Source organism: Pelobates fuscus, chromosome 4, assembly GCF_036172605.1.
Source record: "Pelobates fuscus isolate aPelFus1 chromosome 4, aPelFus1.pri, whole genome shotgun sequence".
In the NCBI taxonomy this organism is placed as follows: Eukaryota; Metazoa; Chordata; class Amphibia; order Anura; family Pelobatidae; genus Pelobates; species Pelobates fuscus.
This window is the reverse complement of record NC_086320.1, coordinates 392,616,465-392,637,928: the sequence shown is the minus strand read 5'-3', so window position 1 is coordinate 392,637,928 and position 21,464 is coordinate 392,616,465. Positions and strand designations below refer to the sequence as shown.

General features: G+C 42.4%; 1 protein-coding gene across 1 annotated transcript in view; it reads right to left on the bottom strand.

Annotated features, from left to right (window-relative positions):
* The window catches only part of HASPIN (histone H3 associated protein kinase), a 107,603-nt gene that overhangs the window by 18,922 nt on the left and 67,217 nt on the right, over positions 1-21,464 (bottom strand). Inside the window, exons 12-15 of the mRNA XM_063450877.1 lie at positions 15,178-15,257; positions 11,240-11,328; positions 4,149-4,291; positions 3,813-3,915 (exon numbers count right to left, since the gene is read on the bottom strand). Of these exons, the coding sequence (XP_063306947.1) occupies positions 3,813-3,915; positions 4,149-4,291; positions 11,240-11,328; positions 15,178-15,257 (415 nt within the window). The remainder of the gene's footprint in view (positions 1-3,812; positions 3,916-4,148; positions 4,292-11,239; positions 11,329-15,177; positions 15,258-21,464) is intronic.

Sequence of the window (21,464 nt, the reverse complement as noted above, 5' to 3'; positions counted from 1 at the left end):
ATGGTATGATGGGGGTAAATGATACTGTCCGGCTCAAAAATGTCCCAAACAGGACCAGCTGTAAAAATTCCAAGTTGGAAAACAGGAATGCGCACCCTCCAAATAAGGCCTTTTAGCCCCCAGAGAACCCAACACACCTGTACATGGGTGGTATCACTGTACTCAGGAGATGTTGCTGAACACATATTGGGGTGTAATTTGGCAGTAACCCTTAAAGTACTCAGCACATATATTCTTAAATTGCTATGTGTCTCAAAAAAATCACTAATTATTATTATTTTTTTTCATTTGGCATAAATTGGTGGTAAAATGGCTGCATGAAAAGATTCAAAATACCCCAAGTGTAATACCTTAGGTTGTCTTCTTTTAAATAATATATACATGTGAAGGGTTAATTCAGGGATTCCTGACAGATATCAATGTTACAATGTAACTTGCGTTAAGTTTGAAAAAAAATTGGTTTGGAAATAGCAAAGTGCTACTTGTGCTTATAGCCCTATAACTTTCCAAAAAAAGGTAAGGAAATACTAACATTGGGCATTCCTAAAGTCAGGACAAAATTTAGAAACTATTTAGCATGGGTGTTTTTTTGGCAGTTGTGGATGCATAACAGATTTTGGGGGTTCGAAAAAGAGTTTTTTTACATTTTTTCATCATATTTTATAAAAAAATGTTTTATAGTAAATTATATGATATGATGAAAATAATGGTATCTTTAGAAAGACCATTTAATGGAGAGAAAAACAGTATATAATATGTGGGTACAGTAAATGAGAAAGAGGAAAATTACAGCTAAACACAAACACCGCAGAAATGCAAAAAGAGCCTTGGTCCCAGCGGCAAGAATTTTGAAAAACGGCCTGGTCACTGAGGGGTTATGGGGTAAATGAATTTCCAGATTTTAAAAGCACTAGTGACATTAAGTCAGAATTTTATTAAAGAGCTGAGTATTATTCTTCTGCTTTATAATTTCTTTCCACCGTATGGTTTATGATTGTAGCGGAGAGCTGGTCTCTCACAGACTATCTCCACTGGTAATCCAAGAGAGGCTCAGGAACAAGTAGTAAAACCCAAGAGAATAATATCCACGGTTAGTAAAGTAATCCAAAGTATCCCATCACGTTTCCCAGTAACTGGACGCAGTGGTGTATCCTGGTTTTGTGCACTAGCACACACTCACTAACACACACACACTAACACGCACGTCGGCGCTGGCGAGGGAGCTGAGCAGAGTGCTCAGGGGGAAGTGCTCCCTCGCCAGTGCCGCCCGCAGGGATTTTGACCTAGCCGCCCGCCTGGACTGTTAGCCGCAAGGCTAACAAGACATTTGCCATGGGCAGCTTTTTTTGCCGCCCCCTGGAAAATGCCGCCCAAGGCAAATACCTTGTTTGCCTCGCGGCTAATACGTCCCTGATTGGACGACACACAGCATCAGAACTGCAGGTTTATTCACACACTCAGCTTTTAATCAATTCTCCCATGCAAGGGAGACACCCACAATAATTATACAGTACACCAATCATAACAGAAAAAAAAAATAGGAGAGGAACAGCGCTACAGTACTGATCACAGGGGAGAATAGAGCTGCACACCTGAGGGGAAGGGTAACCCTCAAACCCTTCAAAGAATGGAGAGAACAAGATACAACAAATACAGGGTGCGCTAAGTAGGACAATGAGAGATAATAAACAAAAATAATATAAAGAGTCTCTTAAAATACATCAAAGACCTGGAGTGTATATTCTTCAGTTCTTGCTTTGAATCCTCAGTGGTAAATATGAAATACAAAAGCAAAAATAGAGACCAATAGTGCAAAACCGTTTTAGGAAAGCTGGATCACGAACAACATAGAAGTAGAGAAGTGCCAACTCACAATTTAAAGAGCTATGCCCAGCTCTAGGTAAAACAGCATACAGTGGTATTTAATACTCCCCACATGTAGGATATAACTGGACACTTGGAGGTGTATCCTCAAGACTTCTTACAGCATTGCAGATAAGCGTCAGCATATAAAATACATAAAAGGGGGAAAAACCCCAATGGTGCAATAACGTAGGTTAACTGCAACTACAGACAACACTGAGGTCATAAGAGTGCCAACTTACAATTGGGAGAGCTATAACCAGCTCTGAGTAAAACAGCATACAGTGGTATTTAAACTCCCCACATGTAGGATATCCTTCTAGCGATGCTTGCAGTGCCGGTCTTATGAAAATAAAATCACAAGAGAGGGCCCATAGTGTCACTTGATAAAGCCTTTTTTGGCAAAACGCGTTGTGTTTTTATAAGAATCTAATAAAAGTATTCTGCACACTTACTTTTATTTGTTGCTGTTTTATCCTGGCTGATTTTTTATCATTTTAAAGATCCAGTACTACAAAAGAAATCCCTGGTGGGGATTATTCCACCTACGCCTGGTTCATAGAGCAGTGTGGCTGCTCTGAACACTGTAAGTACGTTTAATTTTACCTTTTACTGCTATTTTTTATACGGTAAACACTATGGGCCCTCTCTTGTGATTTTATTTTCATAAGACCGGCACTGCAAGCATCGCTAGAAGGATATCCTACATATTTAAATACCACTGTATGCTGTTTTACTCAGAGCTGGATGTATTTTAAGAGACTCTTTATATTATTTTTGTTTATTATCTCTCATTGTCCTACTTAGCGCACCCTGTATTTGTTGTATCTAGTACACCAATCATATCTGATTTACCACCCACACAGCTCCTCCCCTGAGCATGACACATAATACCATTATTCAGGACACATTTCTACCTGGTTTCCAGATGTACCCCCAATACTAGAGATACACCTTTAAATATTACATCCCCTGATAGCCCTGATCTGGGTGAGCAACATACTCAAAAATCACCCATATCGGATCAGGGGCTAGGGAGTTACAGGCGTTTGTTCGTATGACCGACCGCACAGGAGGTAGTAGCTGAAATTAGACCCACACATTCTGGTCGGTCTACTTTCAGAAGGTGAAATGCACGAAATTACTGGGTTATGTGGCTTGGGCTTGGATTCGGATAAATCCCCTTGTTCGTGGGTTTATTCCTACCAAACGGTGGGCCGTTCGGTAGTTTTCTATACGAAATGCTGGAAGTCTGAGCGGTGTTCGCGTAGTCGAGTGTCCGATTTGGGTTCCAGACACTCGACGACCAAACACAGCTGATCTTTCTTGTGGCAAGATGGCCACCTAGGGAGCACAGAATACATTAGTTTGTTTGCTAATTATGTGGTTAGAACGTTGATGTGGGAGGTAAATGAAGGGCACACTTCACTCTGGGGAGGTCTGGTTGTTCGGTTGTTTGTTCTTATGTCGAACGGAGGAGGTTTTACCGAACAATCAGACGAATGTTACATACAATATATGGATACACAGGGAATACAGCTGAAATAACATTGTAACAATAAAAATCTCGGGACAGCCCAATGCAATCCGCTACAATGATGTTATATGGTTTCTGTATTTTCGTTTTTAGCATAACTGAACAAGTCTTCATAAGCATACAGATATGTGTTCCTGTTTTTCTTCAGCTCGTTGTTTTTATTTTTCTACTGTATTTTTTCCTTTTTTATTATGGGTGAATTTATTGAATTGTCACAGATCAGAATGAGGAATTACCTTTTATACGTTAATCCTTTATAGACTTGGCCTTGCTGTGACTGGTGGATCTATTTTCTACAGTTAGATGTTCTGAAGATATATTTCTCATTAGAAGACAGGATAGTATGACAAAGATTTCTAACAAAGTTACATGAAGTTTTGTGGTACAGCCACAAGTCTGGCTTAAAACTCACATGTTTTCTTGCTTCATTTCTCTGTAGACAGTAAACTGCAAATCGCCCTCCCCAAGAAAAAGTTCATCATCTGCTGAAAGATCTGTGAATACAGTCAGACCGTCTGCAAGAGAAAGAGTGTCACCTGTCAGAGAGAGAACGTACCAGGCTGAAGAACATATCTAAGAGAAACCATAGGAGAAGTTCACAATGGAAAGAACGTGGCACTACCACAAACATGGTTTGAATTAATCTGTGCGACAATCCAGAATTAAACAGATTATACCGGCAGACTGTTTAACAGGTATTAGATATGAGATAGAACATACAGTATGTCGGACATTTATTGAAACTTACCTTTATCAAGACGAGACAGTGTGTAGTCAATTATTTTCACTTGGACTCCGGAAGTGGGGATAGTCATTGTTTCACCGTCCAAAGAGTAAGTCAATGTATGAGCATTACAGTTCTCTATTAACAGATTTCCCCAATGCAAATCTCTACAGTAAATCAGTCAATAAAGAATATTTTTAATAAAAATGCAAGAAGGAAGCAAAATAGACACATAACATTAACTTCTTCAGGGGATGCACGGCTTATTATTTAAGAGTTTAGGGAAATTTAAATATTTAGTAAAATTACACTATTTTAATTTGTTCATTAATGCTTTCACAGAAACGATGGAAGGATAAATTATTTACCTTGCCAAAACAATATTTGGGACAAAATAAGTTTATAAAAATGGTTAAATCCTCCGTTCATGGGTACATGGAAGGAACCTGGTGCCATTTTCAGCAATGCGGCTTCTTAAAAATGCTACCAGAATATAACAATGTCTGTAAATTGACATTTATTCCATGCCAATCACAAGTTCCGCAGATACCTTTATTCCATAAATAAATAAAGACCTTGTTTATACCAGCATCCAATGCTAAGGGTATATGCAGAATAAAGTATAAAGTCTGCAAATGAACAATGCTAATCTGTGTTCATTTCCATGTCAAGTCGCAAATTCTGGGATAGTTGTGGAAGCACGATTCTCGAGTGTTTGTGCCCAAGAAGCATTTCACACAGTTCAACTTGAGATTTGCAGATGACGCATAACGGTAATTTGTGTGTGGTTGTATATTGTGCAGAACATGTACATAGGTGTGCTACAAAATTAATAAAAGTAATGGAAGATTTTAGTTATGAAGAAAGGTTAAGTTAAATCTGTTTAGTGATAACATGAAACATATTTTGGACACTTGCAAATCATTGTCTTTAAATCTATTCATAAATAGTACAATACATAGAACACAGGATCACTCATCTAGACTGGAAGAAAGGAGATTTAATCTAAAGCAAAGGAAATAGTTCTTTAGAGTAAGAACAATAAGGATTTGGAATTATCTGCCTGAAGAGGTGGTTTTATCAGTCTATAAAGATGCTAAAACAGCAAATGGATGAAAACTTGCAAAAATATAATATACGTATATAGAATATAATTGTGACAGTAGTCACCGTCACTGGGGAAAGGGAGACAGATACTTTATGTAGGTCCCCAGATTACTCTTATGTTTTAGTCACTCTGTGCCCATTATAGGTGTAGGGTGTGTATCATGTGTTTGTTGTTAGATATTTTCTTCCCGCTTCTCTTATCTTACAGTTTTCCGAGCAAGGTGTTGTCCCATTGTTCCAGAGACACTTTCAGACCAGTTCAAACTGGCTGCCCTGCATGACAGATCCTGTTCTAATATCAATTCGGAGCATCATTTGCTCTTCAGACCTCGCACCCATTTGTCAGTTACGGTTAACGGTAGGTTATAGACCTCTCCTTTCCCCTCTCTGCCTCCTTTAGGGGGTACTTCAGGTTTCAGTTACAGGTTACAACCATACCATACAGAACTAAACAAACTCATGTACGAATTCAGATACGTTTTTAGCCACGATGCCTCCCCGCAATGTAGAATTATTTTTAATGAGTAGGTTTTACTGGCTTATAGGGATCTAGGTGACCAATAGATGTTAAGTTTCTGGCATCTCTGCCTTGGAGTTAGAGGTCCCGCGAGGCCAACACCCATCCTCCATGCATGAGGCATTACGCCCAACGGGCCAAAACATAGTTAGCTACCTCGCACAGTGGCATAGAGAGGGCCTCACTTGTGACAACCACTCGATCTCATGATTTAAAGGTCACCGAGAGGCCAACACCCTGCCACAACGTTCGGTTGCCACAAATTCCCTCAAGCCAAAGCAGAGATAGAGTCTCTCAAGCCACTTGGTAACTAGCAGGGCCTCACCTGTCACCAACCTAGTGAATTGCTTCGCCACTGGGCACTATCTAACCAGCAAAACGATCCTGATCCAAGCTAATTATTAATATATTGCAGTATGTCTCAGATCTCTGTAAGAAGGTGATGACATGTCAATCCCCAGTACTCCAGTCTGGTCCATTACACCTACATGAAAAGGTGACACCTATCAGGTTATGGACCATTCCTCATATTACGGCTGAGCTATGCAGATGCAACGTTCCTTTCCCTGCTCAGGCTCGTGAGTACCAATACGGACGATGCTGGAGTAGGCATGAGTTGCTCGAGCAACACCAACCTCCATGCAACGTTCTCAGCACTTGTGTACTCTAAGGGGTAAGTAAATGAGACTGGCAAGACTAAAAATATGTTGTCGAATCATGCCGTCAACAGGACGCTGACCCTTGCAGGGTCATCAGTACGCATACGATCATAACACAATTCAATATTGAGCACTTGCGCCTGTACATCCAGATATCCAACGGGATATTGACTTTGAAAGTTTTTACACTAATAGATTAATTAGGATATAGATAAGTTGCGATGCCACACTGTAACAGATGCCCTTTTCTCTTGGAGTTATGTGTTATTGCAATTCTGAACCTTATTTGAAATTCCATTCCTCTATATAGTATACGAACCAAAACGAACAGACTTTACTCTAGCTGGTTCGTATACCGAACGTTACACCGAACCCTTAGACCACCCAAAGCAGTTGTGTGCCATCAATTGACCTTATTGACAGTGTTCCAAATCGCAACTCTGAACATCCTAAGTGGTTCACTGGGTGGCCGTCGATTCGTATGCACGAACACGTGGTGGCGGCCATCATGTTTTGTTGAACGCGTTCAGCTGTGTTTGGTCGTCGAGTGTATGGAACTATTTTCGGACACTCAACGACCCGAACACCACTGAGACTTCGAGGATCAATTAGATTCGTCCTAATCCATCTGAAAGAGGCGGTGTTCAGTGAAAACCAACTACCGAACAAAGAGGCACACGACTAACTTCCACACGAACAGTTATTCAATACATTTTTCGTCATTTTGAAGTACACGAAAGAGACCGTCCGCACAAGCTGATTTTATGGAACTATTCTGCGCAGGAGCCTCGGTGTGCGGTCGGTCATAAATGGGACTTCCATACAATTCCCGAAACCCTGAACTGATCTGAGTGATTTTTGAATATGTTGCTAACCCAGATCAGGGCTATTAGGGGATATACTTTTTATGGGGTACTTATGTGAATTTGGGGGTGTTTCAGAAAGTGTATAAAATGTGCTCTTTTTCGTTTGGAGATAATTGAGTTGATACAGTAATTATCTTAACCCCTTAAGGACTGAGCCAAATGTACACGTTGTGATCAAAACAAAACGGTAACAAAACCTGGAATTTGCGCTATATGTCTGTTCAGGCGTAATTCATCTCTTTCATATTATGTGCACCCACACTTATTATATATAATTTTATTCAGGGGAAACAGGTCTTTCATTTAACATCAAATATTTAGGTATGAAACATAATTTAATATGAATAAAATATTTTTAAAAATGGGAGAAAAGATAAAAAAAAAAAAAAATAGTTCTACATGACATTTTAACTGTGAATGTCATAATACTGTTTGCTTTTACTGCAATAAAATACACATATTTGTTGCCAGCGATGTCTCACGTGTAAAACAGCACATCTTATGTAAAGGTTTTATGGTGTTTTGTGAAGTTACAGGGTCAAATATAGCATGTTACATTTTTCATTTTTTTCACATTGAAATTTGACAGATTGGTTACATTGCCTTTGAGACCATATGGTAGCCCAGGAATGAGAATTACCCCCATGATGGCATACCATTTGCAATAGTAGACAACCCAAGGTATTGCAAATGGGGTATGCCTAGTCTTTTTTAGTAGCCACTTGGTCACAAACACTGGCCAAAGTTAGTGGTAATATTTGTTTGTGTGTGAAAAATGCAAAAACCTAATTTGAACGCCAATTTTGGCTAGTGTTTGTGACTAAGTGGCTTCTAAAAAAGACTGGACATACCCCATGTGCAATACCTTGGGTTGTCTACTATTGCAATCATGGGGGTAATTTTTATTCCTGGGCTACCATACGGTCTCAAAGGCAACATTACCAATCTGGCAAATGTGAAAAAAACTGAAACGCCAGCCTCATATTTAACTCTGTAACTTTTGAAAACACCCTAAAACCTGTACATGGGGGGTACTGTTATACTTGGGAGACTTCGCTGAACACAAATATTAGTGTTTTAAAGCAGTAAAACGTATCACAACAATTATATCGTTCGTGTAAGTGCCATTTGTATGTGAAAAATGCAAAAAATTTTACTTTTACTGATGATATCATCGTTAGAACAGAATTACACAGATTTTATTTATTTTTTAATTAAAATTTTTAACGTATTTACATATTTATTTTGTATATAAATATATATATTTAATCAATATCATTCTACGTGTATTTTGATATAAATATATAATTATATTTATTGATATTAAAATACACTTAGACAGTGTATGTGTATGTATGATGTATATAATAAATATAAATAAATATATATAATTGTACTTTACACTGTTTTAAACTGTTTTTATTATTTTTTTCAGACAGCAGTGGGAGTACCTGTCATTCCAGGCACTCCCCCCGCTGCCATTGCTGTGGACCTCGCGACCACATGGCCCTATCTATAAATGTATTTTGAGCAGGCTATGTATTCCTTTTTGCCCACTTTATTTACTGGCCTACAGCATACGTCGTTTCGGCACACCTCAACCGACTTTTTCCTATCACAGGTTTGCTAACAACAAACTTCATATCATAATCAATGTTGCCCAGAACACAAATAATAATCAGGGTAATGTGTTGTAGTTCAATTTTACATTTCAGAATAATAGATCTCGCATGCACAATCTTCATATACGATTTCTATTTTTGCTGAAGGAGACTTAATAATATTGAGATTAGTATCTATACGACAAGGGCACTCTTGTTTTATTATTACCAATGGTTTCCTAAAGAAAACATAATTTTTTCATTTTTGAGAAGACTAATAAGAGAGGACCTTTTGTTAGGAAAGTTTAACCCCTGAACATTAACAGATATAAACTTAGTCATAAAAGAAATTGTACAATTCCACCTACTGTACTTTCACCCATGGGCTTGAGACATACAATTTAAAAACATACACAAAGCATGTGAGCAGAACTGACCAAGTTCCTCTTAATCCTTTTCTGCAATGTGCCATCGTCATGGTCTCACCCATGATGGTACGGTATGGGAAAGAACATTACTAGTTGGTGAGAAAAACAATGGTTCTATCCTGCAATTAGCGCCAAGTAGCATTCCTTTTCTTCATTTAAATGATTTACCAATCATAATTTACAAATTCCAATATGAAGAGAAAAAAAAAAAAGTAAATGTGCACTCAATTTAAATATACACTACTTTATCTCCTACCTGCAAAAATTATATCTTAAAGGGATCCTATAGTGTCAGGAAAACAAACCCGTTTTCCTGGCACTATAGGCTCCTGGAGTGCCCTTCCCCTTCAGGGGCCCCGGTCCCGTGGGGCTGAAGGGGTTAAAACCCCTTCAGCCACCTACCTGAATCCAGGTAAGTGTGGGGTCAGGCTCCAACCACGCTCCTCCCCCGCCAACATCAGCAGGCGTGGAGAACCAAAGCGCATGTGTGGCAATGGCTGTGCGCGCATTAGACCTCCCCATAGGAAAGCATTATTCAATGCTTTCCTATGGGGAAATTCTGACGCTGGAGTTCCGTGAGGACATCCAGCATCAGATAACGGACCAAAAGTCAGTTTGGATTTCGGAAAAAGCCCTCTAGGGGGCAGACTTAGAGCTGCAATGTAAAACATTGCAGTTCTCTGGAACTGCAATGTTTTACATTGCAGCACTAAGTGCAAAAGGGTCACAGCACCCAGACCACTTCAGTTGGCTGAAGTGGCCTGGGTGCCTACAGTGTCCCTTTAAATGTTTTTAGTGTACTGTATCAGTTTTCTACCGATAACAAGTTGTGTATCAGTTCATACAGTAGTCTTGTTAATTTAACACAAACTTGCAAAAACAATTATTATAGTTATGGCTGAAATACCATCCTACTTGCTCATATCGATCTGTGTCAATTTCCCTGTGTATATAGCCTGTTGTTAATTCGTGCATGTAGCCTATTTATTTGTATAAGTTAACTCGGTGCTTCCCAAACCAGTCCTCATGGGCCACCAACAGTACAGGTTTTGTCAGTATCTCCATTAGAATAGACAAGGGAAATATATCAATCCTGGATTATTGGTGGGCCCTCAGGACTGATTTGTGAATGACTGGATTAACAAATAAATCCAATTTAAAAAAATAAATAAATAATAATTAAAAAAAAAAAAAACATATCCACTCTCAGGTCCTCAATATAAAACTATCTTTGCCTATTATTCTTATCGTTTATATTTACTGAACCATTTCTATAAATATTCTAGGAATTTAAAATGAAATCTCTGACCAGTTGAACCTTCATCAATTTTGTTATAGAACTACTCTTAGAATTTCAGACCTAGATCACGCTGTCTCTCTGTAAGGTCTCAAATTTGACCTATGTAGGGGTTTTTAAACACTTAACTGTTTATAGTGGTCTGGAATCCATTTTTTGTTTGAATAAATATGGAATTTGCATGTAGCTGTATGGTTTAAATGTTGCCTTCATCTCAGACACAATTCTCTTGAAATGCCCAGTAAGATAGCTCTGGAAAATGCTAGGCACAGCAGTAGGACACAGGCGGGCAGCAGGCACAGTCTTCTGGGGCTAAGACTTTGAAAGGGCCTAGCGTGTGTTCAGATTTAGAAGCGGCATCTGCAAGGTTCCATACAGACCACGTGGGTAGATACCTAGTGGCTCAGTATTCCAGTTAGAGATGCGCCTCTTGCAGAATGATTAGCGCAACATGCTCACATCAGCGCTGCACTCCCCCCGTAATGCAAAAAAAAAAAACTTTATATGATGTTACAAACTGTAGTTAAATATTTATATATAAAATGTCTGTCTTCCACATTTATGAGTGAGTTCTGCAGTCCCTAAACATGTAGGCAACATGGCCAACACTAGAACTTGTCAGCACATTCGACAAACTTACCTGTGCTCAAATCTCAGCTCTTCTTCTGCCACAGCAAGCGCAATTGTAACCTGGTGCAGTATACTGCGGGAAACAGACACGGATGGCAGCTAATGAGAGTAAGAGACATTATTCGAGATATGCCATGAGTCATAATGCGACATACGCAGTCATCCAGACAAAAAGAAAAGCCATCCAAATAGCTTAGAGAAGGAGGAGAGGAGCCAAGTCACTCATGTAGTTCAAAGAAGGAGAAGAGCCACTCATGTAGATCAAAGGAGAGGAGCCACACAAACAGCTTAGAGGAGGAAGAGAGGAGAAAGCCAGCCAACCAAGCTGCTCATAAAGAGAAGCCATCGAGCCAGTGCAGGAGGACAAAGAGGGGAGGAGCCATCCAGCCAGTGCAGGAAGACAAAGATGGGATGAGCCACCCAGCCATGACAGTAGGTCAAAGAGGGTATGAGCCACTTAGCCAGTGCAGGAGGACAAAGAGGGGAGGAGCCAACCAACCAGGACCCAGAAAGGAGTGACCCAGACAGTTCAAGAGGAGAGGAGCGACCCAGACAGTTCAAGAGGAGAGGAGCGACCAAGTCAGTTCAAGAGGAGAGGAGCCACCCATTCAGTTGAGGAGGAGAAAGAGGAGAAGAGCCGCCCAATCAGTTTAGGAGGAGAGGAGCCACCCAGTCAGTTCAGGAGAAGAGGAGCGACCCAGACAGTTCAGGAGGAGAAAGAGGAGAGGAGCCACCCATTCAGTTCAGGAGGAGAAAAAGGAGAGGAGCCACCCAATCAGTTCAGGAGGAGAGGAGCCACCCAGTCAGTTCAGGAGGAGAGGAGCGACCAAGACAGTTCAAGAGGAAAGGAGCGACCCAGACAGTTCAGGAGGAGAGGAGCGACCCGGTCAGTTCAAGAGGAGAGGAGCGACCCAGTCAGTTCAAGAGGAGAGGAGCGACCCAGTCAGTTCAAGAGGAGAGGAGCGACCCAGTCAGTTCAGGAGGATGAAAGAGGAGAGGAGCCACCCAGTCAGTTCAGGAGGATGAAAGAGGAGAGGAGCCACCCAATCAGTTCAGGAGGAGAGGAGCCACCCAGTCGGTTCAGGAGGAGAAAGAGGAGAGGAGCCACCCAGTCAGTTCAGGAGGATGAAAGAGGAGAGGAGCCACCCAGTCAGTTTAGGAGGAAAAAGAGGAGAGGAGCCACCCAGTCAGTTCAAGAGCAGAGGAGACACCCAGTCAGTTCAAGAGGAGAGGAGCGACCCAGTCAGTTCAAGAGGAGAGGAGCAACCCAATCAGTTCAGAAGCATGAAAGAGGAGAGGAGCCACCCAGTCAGTTCAGGGGGATGAAAGAGGAGAGGAGACACCCAGTCAGTTCAGGAGGATGAAAGAGGAGAGGAGCCACCCAGTCAGTTCAGGAGGAGAAAGAGGAGAGGAGCCACCCAGTCAGTTCAGGAGGATGAAAGAGGAGAGGAGCCACCCAGTCAGTTCAGGAGGATAAAAGAGAGGAGCCACCCAGTCAGTTCAGGAGGATGAAAGAGGAGAGGAGCCACCCAGTCAGTTCAGGAGGAGAAAGAGGATAGGAGCCACCCAGTCAGTTCAGGAGGATGAAAGAGGAGAGGAGCCACCCAGTCAGTTCAGGAAGATGAAAGAGGAGAGGAGCCATCCAATCAGTTCAGGAGGATGAAAGAGGAGAGGAGCCATCCAATCAGTTCAGGAGGATGAAAGAGGAGAGGAGCCACCCAGTCAGTTCAGGAGGATGAAAGAGGAGAGGAGCCACCCAGTCAGTTCAGGAGGATGAAAGATGAGAGGAGCCACCCAGTCAGTTCAGGAAGATGAAAGAGGAGAGGAGCCACCCAATCAGTTCAGGAGGATGAAAGAGGAGAGGAGACACCCAGTCAGTTCAGGAGGAGAGGAGCAACCCAATCAGTTCAGGAGGATGAAAGAGGAGAGGAGCCACCCAGACAGTTCAGGAGGATGAAAGAGGAGAGGAGTCACCCAGTCAGTTCAGGAGGAGAAAGAGGAGAGGAGACACCCAGTCAGTTCAGGAGGAGAAAGAGGAGAGGAGACACCCAGTCAGTTCAGGAGGAGAGGAGCAACCCAATCACTTCAGGAGGATGAAAGAGGAGAGGAGCCACCCAGTCAGTTCAGGAGGATGAAAAAGGAGAGGAGCCACCCAGTCAGTTCAGGAGGATGAAAGAGGAGAGGAGCCACCCAGTCAGTTCAGGAGGATATGAGCCACCCAGTCAGTTCAGGAGGATGAAAGAGGAGAGGAGCCACCCAGTCAGTTTAGGAGGAAAAAGAGGAGAGGAGCCACCCAGTCAGTTCAAGAGCAGAGGAGACACCCAGTCAGTTCAAGAGGAGAGGAGCGACCCAGTCAGTTCAAGAGGAGAGGAGCGACCCAGTCAGTTCAAGAGGAGAGGAGCGACCCAGTCAGTTCAAGAGGAGAGGAGCAACCCAATCAGTTCAGAAGCATGAAAGAGGAGAGGAGCCACCCAGTCAGTTCAGGGGGATGAAAGAGGAGAGGAGCCACCCAGTCAGTTCAGGAGGATGAAAGAGGAGAGGAGCCACCCAGTCAGTTCAGGAGGAGAAAGAGGAGAGGAGCCACCCAGTCAGTTCAGGAGGATGAAAGAGGAGAGGAGCCACCCAGTCAGTTCAGGAGGATAAAAGAGAGGAGCCACCCAGTCAGTTCAGGAGGATGAAAGAGGAGAGGAGCCACCCAGTCAGTTCAGGAGGAGAAAGAGGAGAGGAGCCACCCAGTCAGTTCAGGAGGATGAAAGAGGAGAGGAGCCACCCAGTCAGTTCAGGAGGATGAAAGAGGAGAGGAGCCACCCAGTCAGTTCAGGAGGATGAAAGAGGAGAGGAGCCACCCAGTCAGTTCAGGAGGATGAAAGATGAGAGGAGCCACCCAGTCAGTTCAGGAAGATGAAAGAGGAGAGGAGCCACCCAATCAGTTCAGGAGGATGAAAGAGGAGAGGAGACACCCAGTCAGTTCAGGAGGAGAGGAGCAACCCAATCAGTTCAGGAGGATGAAAGAGGAGAGGAGCCACCCAGACAGTTCAGGAGGATGAAAGAGGAGAGGAGTCACCCAGTCAGTTCAGGAGGAGAAAGAGGAGAGGAGACACCCAGTCAGTTCAGGAGGAAAAAGAGGAGAGGAGACACCCAGTCAGTTCAGGAGGAGAGGAGCAACCCAATCACTTCAGGAGGATGAAAGAGGAGAGGAGCCACCCAGTCAGTTCAGGAGGATGAAAAAGGAGAGGAGCCACCCAGTCAGTTCAGGAGGATGAAAGAGGAGAGGAGCCACCCAGTCAGTTCAGGAGGATAAAAGAGGAGAGGAGCCACCCAGTCAGTTCAGGAGGAGAGGAGCCACCCAGTCAGTTCAGGAGGATGAAAGAGGAGAGGAGCCACCCGATCAGTTCAGGAGGAGAAAGAGGAGAGGAGCCACCCAGTCAGTTCAGGAGGAGAAAGAGGAGAGGAGCCACCCAGTCAGTTCAGGAGGATGAAAGAGGAGAGGAGCCACCCAGTCAGTTCAGGAGGAGAAAGAGGAGAGGAGCCACCCAGTCAGTTCAGGAGGAGAAAGAGGAGAGGAGCCACCCAGTCAGTTCAGGAGGATGAAAGAGGAGAGGAGCCACCCAGTCAGTTCAGGAGGAGAAAGAGGATAGGAGCCACCCAGTCAGTTCAAGAGGAGAGGAGCCACCTAATCAGTTCAGGAGGAGAGGAGCCACCCAGTCAGTTCAGGAGGAGAAAGAGGAGAGGAGCCACCCCGTCGGTTCAGGAGGAGAAAGAGGAGAGGAGCCACCCAGTCAGTTCAAAAGCAGAGGAGACACCCAGTCAGTTCAGGAGGAGAGGAGCCACCCAGTCAGTTCAGGATGATGAAAGAGCCACCAAGTGAGTACAAAGTGTAGAACTAGTTAGCTAGTGGAAATACAACAAAAAACAAACTTACAATAGACAATTCATTAGCTGACTCACCTGGGAACTCATAAATTCCAGGTCATTTCCCCCAAATTCAAACTCTAATATCAGAAAAAGCTGCTGTAAGCTAAAAAAATCTGAATATAAAAAAACAAAAAAGAGAAAGAGAAAACAGAATGGCATTAACAAATAAAAATACCACAGATCTTTGTCTAAATTAAGTCCGAAAGATAATTAGGCAACAATTACGATCCGATTAATGCTTCTCTCTCATTTGGCAAATTTTGTCATTAGATTTCAATAGTTTTCCACAGTTTTGGGCATTTTTTCCCCTGTTTAGTATTATTTCAATATTGCTTTATTAATTTTGGTTATTAAACAGATTTCTATTCATTTTATTACCTTAGAAATATTTTGTGTCATGGGTGACAAAATTACTTCAGAAAATCCATCACTAATTCCCAAATTACGTAAAATGGACATAAATGATTTACCACAAGAAAACATTTAAATTATTTTGTACAGAACAGTTAAGAAATACTTTCATTACCTGTGCAAGATTCATTCACTAAGCATTTTACTATGGCTATAAACCAAAGTAATCCCTAATGTAGAGGCTAAAATCAGATTTCTTCAGACTCATTTTAGTTGTGTCAAAATTTTGATATGGAAGATAGGGAATATATATTGTCCTGTTAGTAGCAAGAATAAATGTCCATCCAGAGGCTATGAGGACCAACATTTTATTAAAGCTTCTCTGCCCTCATGAAGCAATACTGATAAACAGACATCGTTCTAAAACTAAAGAAAGACCCGCAACCCAGTAACAGTAGATCAGGTGCAAGATGAATTTGCTTAGACAAAAAACGGATTCCAACTGAACTTCTAATAGTGAAGATGATCCGGATAAAAATTCTGATCTCTGACTCTCCAGCTGAAGACTCGAATGAGTTTATTTCTAATAAGACTATGTCAGAGAATAGCAAGACCACTTAATGTTATCTCACATATATATTATTATTATTATTAAGTGTTCTTGCATAGCAAGACCACTTACTGTTATCTCACATATATATTATTATTATTATTATAGCCAAATTTGCCACCCTAACTCCTCCCACAGTTTTTACACTACATAGACAAAAATGTACCAAAACGTGCAGATTGTTCCCGATCGGATTGCTATTACTTTGTGGAACGTTTCGCCGAATGGTTCACGGAATATCGTCGTTCTTGTGGCGAAATTTGTCCCATAGGAATGAATGGCAAAACTAGAGTGGGAGCTGGCAAAAGCTGAAAAATCAGGACATGATTTCTAAACTGCCACCACTCCCTCATTTTCAGGCCCACCTACACAAATCTTATATCAAAACGTTCAGCTATCCCTGCTGCCACTAAAAATGTCCACGGCTAAACCATAGTCCTTATAGTTTTAACAATATGACCATTTGTTTGCAACTCACGCCGTCCATTGACATTCATTGAAACTCCACTCTGCAAAGCTCACATTTGAAGGGCAATTTCTAAACTGCGACTGTGCCTTCATTGTTAATATCTCAGAGACATACTATACATCAAAATGTAGGTCTGGGTCTTGTGATTCTCAGAATATAAAGCTCTTCACTGTAGGATTTATAGTTTTTAAAATATGACCGTTTGAAGATGGCAACCGCCAAAATACTCTGACCTGTGCAAGGCTGCAGCAGCAAGTGATGTCATAGACAAAGCCTTTTACACCTGCTAATTTTTTATAACTGTATGTTTTAATGTAACTGTGAAGCACTTTGGGCAACAACATTGCAATTAAATGTGCTATATAAATAAATACTAACAGTTACTCCGCCCACTCCAGTTGTATACTACTGGTGGAGGCAAGAACACTTCACAATTTCCCCAGAAATTGTAGCTTTTCTAGTTATTATTATTATTATTATAGCCAAATTTGCCACCCTAACTCCTCCCACAGTTTTTACACTACATAGACAAAAATATACCAAAACGTGCAGATTGTTCCCGATCGGATTGCTATTACTTTGTGGAACGTTTCGCCGAATGGTTCTCGGAATATCGTCGTTCTTGTGGTGAAATTTGTCCCATAGGAATGAATGGCAAAGCTAGAGTGGGAGCTGGCAAAAGCTGAAAAATCAGGACATGATTTCTAAACTGCCACCACTCCCTCATTTTCAGGCCCACCTACACAAATCTTATATCAAAATGTTCAGCTATCCCTGCTGCCACTAAAAATGCCCACAGCTAAGCCATAGTCCTTATAGTTTTCACAATATGACCATTTGTTTGCAACTCACACAGTCCATTGACATTCATTGAAACTCCACTCTGAAAAGCTCACATTTGAAGGGCAATTTCTAAACTGCGACTGTGCCTTCATTGTTACTATCTCAGAGACATACTATGCATCGAAATGTAGGTCTGGGTCTTGTGATTCTCACAATATAAAGCTCTTCGCTGTAGAATTTATAGTTTTTAAAATATGACCGTTTGAAGATGGCAACCGCAAAAATACTCTGACCTGTGCAAGGCTGCAGCAGCACGTGATGTCATAGACAGGGACTTTTGCACCTGCTAATGTTTTTATAACTGTATGTTTTAATGTAACTGTGAAGCACTTTGGGCAACAACATTGCAATTAAATGTGATATATAAATGCTAACAGTTACTCCGCCCACTCTAGTTGTAGACTACTGGTGGATGCAAGAACACTTCACACAATTTCCCCAGAAATTGTAGCTTTTCTAGTTAAGTGTTCTTGCATAGCAAGACCACTTAATGTTATCTCACATATATATTATTATTATTATTATTATTAAGTGTTCTTGCATAGCAAGACCACTTAATGTTATCTCACATATATATTATTAAGTGTTCTTGCATAGCAAGACCACTTAATGTTATCTCACATATATATTATTATTATTATTCTTATTATAGCCAAATTTGCCACCCTAACTCCTCCCACAGTTTTTACACTACATAGACAAAAATTTACCAAAACGTGCAGATTATTCCCGATCGCGTTGCTATTACTTTTTGGAACGTTTCGCTGAATGGTTCTCGGAATATCGTCATTCTTGTGGCGAAATTTGTCCCATAGGAATGAATGGCAAAGCTAGAGTGGGAGCTGGCAAAAGCTGAAAAATCAGGACATGATTTCTAAACTGCCACCACTCCCTCATTTTCAGGCCCATCTACACAAATCTTATATCAAAACGTTCAGCAATCCCTGCTGACACTAAAAATGCCCACAGCTAAGCCATAGTCCTTACAGTTTTCACAATATGACCATTTGTTTGCAACTCACGCCGTCCATTGACATTCATTGAAACTCCACTCTGCAAAGCTCACATTTGAAGGGCAATTTCTAAACTGCAACTGTGCCTTCATTGTTAATATTGCAGAGACATACAACATCATAATGTAGGTCTTGGTCTTGTGACTCTCACAATATAAAGCTCTTCGCTGTAGGATTTATAGTTTTTAAAATAAGACCGTTTGAAGATGGCAACCGCCAAAATACTCTGACCTGTGCCAGGCTGCAGCAGCAAGTGATGTCATAGACAGGGCCATTTGTACACCTGCTAAGGGCCAGTATGAAGAGAAGCGGCAGAGCGGGCAGCCATGTCTTGTGCCGTTACTCAGTTTAAACAGTTTCGGGGTCGCCCCTGGTATGGCTATTTGGGCCTGTGGATTCGTGTATAGTGCTCTAACCGCTGTGATGTAGTTTTCTGGTAAGCCTATATGGCGCAGCAGAGCAAACATGTAATGCCATTGAATTCTGTCGAAGGCCTTCAGTGAAAGGACGAGAGAAGGCGTTCTGGTCTTTCCGGCCCACCAGATCAGGTTTGGGTCTAAGGGCCTTTGCTAATAGCGTGTCCATCTTGTTGGACTTTTCGTAGTAAAATCTTCTCGAGCGGGTAATGTCTCTGCTCACCTCGTCTAAGAGGAGGTCCCTCAGTATATGTCTGATATTCTGTATTTTGTCTAGTCTGTTCTGTGTTGGGTTCTGTTTATGTTGCATTTCCTTTGTACGTAAAGCCTTCTGTAGTTCTGTAAGTTTTTCTAGTTTTTGTTTTTTGTTGCGTGTCGCTATTTTTTATTATGGCTCCCCTCAGAACGGCTTTGTGGGCCGCCCAAGTTGTGGTCGAGGATAGTTTCTCAGTGGTATTAAGCTGAAAGTAGTAATTTATTTCGGTTTTAAGCTGCTCTAAGATCTCCGGATTCTTAAGGAGGGCATTATTAAGTCTCCTTCGCCAGGGGGCACGTGGCCCTGGTGTTTTCAGGGTTAGTGCTATGTCAGCATGGTCTGACCACGATATTAGGTTTATTGCTGTTGACTTAACCCATCTCATGCCTTGTTGGTTTGTGAGGAATAGGTCTATTCTAGAGTATGTGGAGTGTACTGCTAAGTAATGGGTATAATCGATTGTGCCCGGGTGTTGCAGTCTCCAGGGGTCTAGTAGCCCTGTGTTCTGTGGAAAATTGTTAAGGAGACGGTTTTGTCCCCCCATATCCTGTGAGCTGCGGTCAACCACGGGGCACGGCACTGCGTTTAGGTCCCCACCCAGGATCTTTATGCCCCCCTTGTAAAGTTTTCCAGTGTCTTCCAGAATGTAGCATCTGGGGCATTAGGGGCATATACATTGATGAAGTGATATTTGGTGGTGTTGATTGTTCCTGTAAGTATTATGTGTAACGGACCGTTTCAGCAGAAAAGGGTAAAAATCCGTTTAGGCGATAATCCCCTTTTCTCAGAAAGGCACAGCTACTGCAGAACATCAAAACTCACGAATTTGGATATAAATGAATGCACCAAACTCCCGAACGGCATACAAGGGAATAAGGTAGTACTCCAACTGGAACCTCACGAATAGCTGCCAGCAGACAAACAGGAAAAGCATACATCAGCTTACACTCCTAGCAATCAGCCTCCAACAGCATACAGTGAATCCCCCCCCAAGAACGAGACAAGGCTCCGTGTTGAGGGTCAAGCAGTGGTCTGTTTATTGAGGGCTACCTGCCCCTGTATTTATGCAGGTCTCCCACCTGGTGGACACTCCCCTAGGGGACCAAATGGAAGACTGTAACAAAAGACAGACATTTAGCCTTTCAGGACAAACCGAAGTAAAACATCCCCACAATGCATCCTGGCTTCCTCCCTTCTGCCCTGGAGATAATTGGAGAAGTAATCCAATTATCTCCCAGCACAAAGACAAAACTCCTTTACACATGTGGGGACCTAAATACAGTATTATGTTTTAAAATATATAAAGTTACTTCTATTACATTAAACACAGACATGTTACATATCCAAATACAGTTTAATCGCCATGGAGCTTAAGTCTTTAATTATACGAACAGGCTCCATGGCATAGCTATCTGGGTTACCACAAATTCACATGAAACCAAACTACCGAATTTCCCTGCATTCACCAAATCCATACGAATTAGAACCAGGGGCTGGAGGTTCAGCGGTGCCTGCACGTAAAAGTGTCCGATTTTGGTGCATGAAAGCCGGGCAGAAAAGCGCTGGCTGCCCGGGGAGCTCCAGAACACCGCCACCTAGCGGCCGCCAAGTATAACAGCGGCCACCCAGTAACAAGCAATTAAGCTGCGGTTAACCGCAGCTTCAGGGAGGTAAATTGGCAGCACACTCCAGCTTCTGGGTGGCCAATTAACAGGGCCGGCCGGCTTCCCACGGCTCTGGGGAGGTTGCAATCAGGCTGTTTGTTCGGTAGATAGAATCTACAGAACGGCTGTGCAGAAAGGGAGAAATAAATCCTTCTGCACAGTAAAATTAACACTTTAGCTGCCGGTCCATAATCCAAAGGCAGCAGGCGGGCAACCAGGCTCCTCCAATGCAATGTGGCGAGGTTGGTCTCGTCACATTATGTACCTGCCGTCCGTGTCCCTATGTGTGGATTGTACCACCAGTGGGCATCTTTTGTGTATGACGATTTCTACTTCCCTTGTTTTACTAAGCGTATGGACCGCGTATGTTCTTGTGTATATGTGGTCTGTGATTTGTATCTTAGAAGTATTAGGTATATGGGTCTCCTGTATGAACGCAATGTCTGCCTTTTGTCTGTGCAGCTCCCTGAGTAACAGACTGCGTTTGTTCGGGACATGGAGGCCTGTTGACGTTCAGTGATGTGAGTTTAAGCTCCATGTGGTAATGTGTGTGGTGAGCTGTTGTACCTTGTGCGTTGGCTCGTGGCTTGCACGTAGTGCTGCGTGTCCTCCTTTACGCGGTGTGCACCCCGGTGGCCCCCCTGGGGTTGTTACTGGGTGAACCTTGTCTTGGGGGGGGGGGAATGTGGGTGGGGATG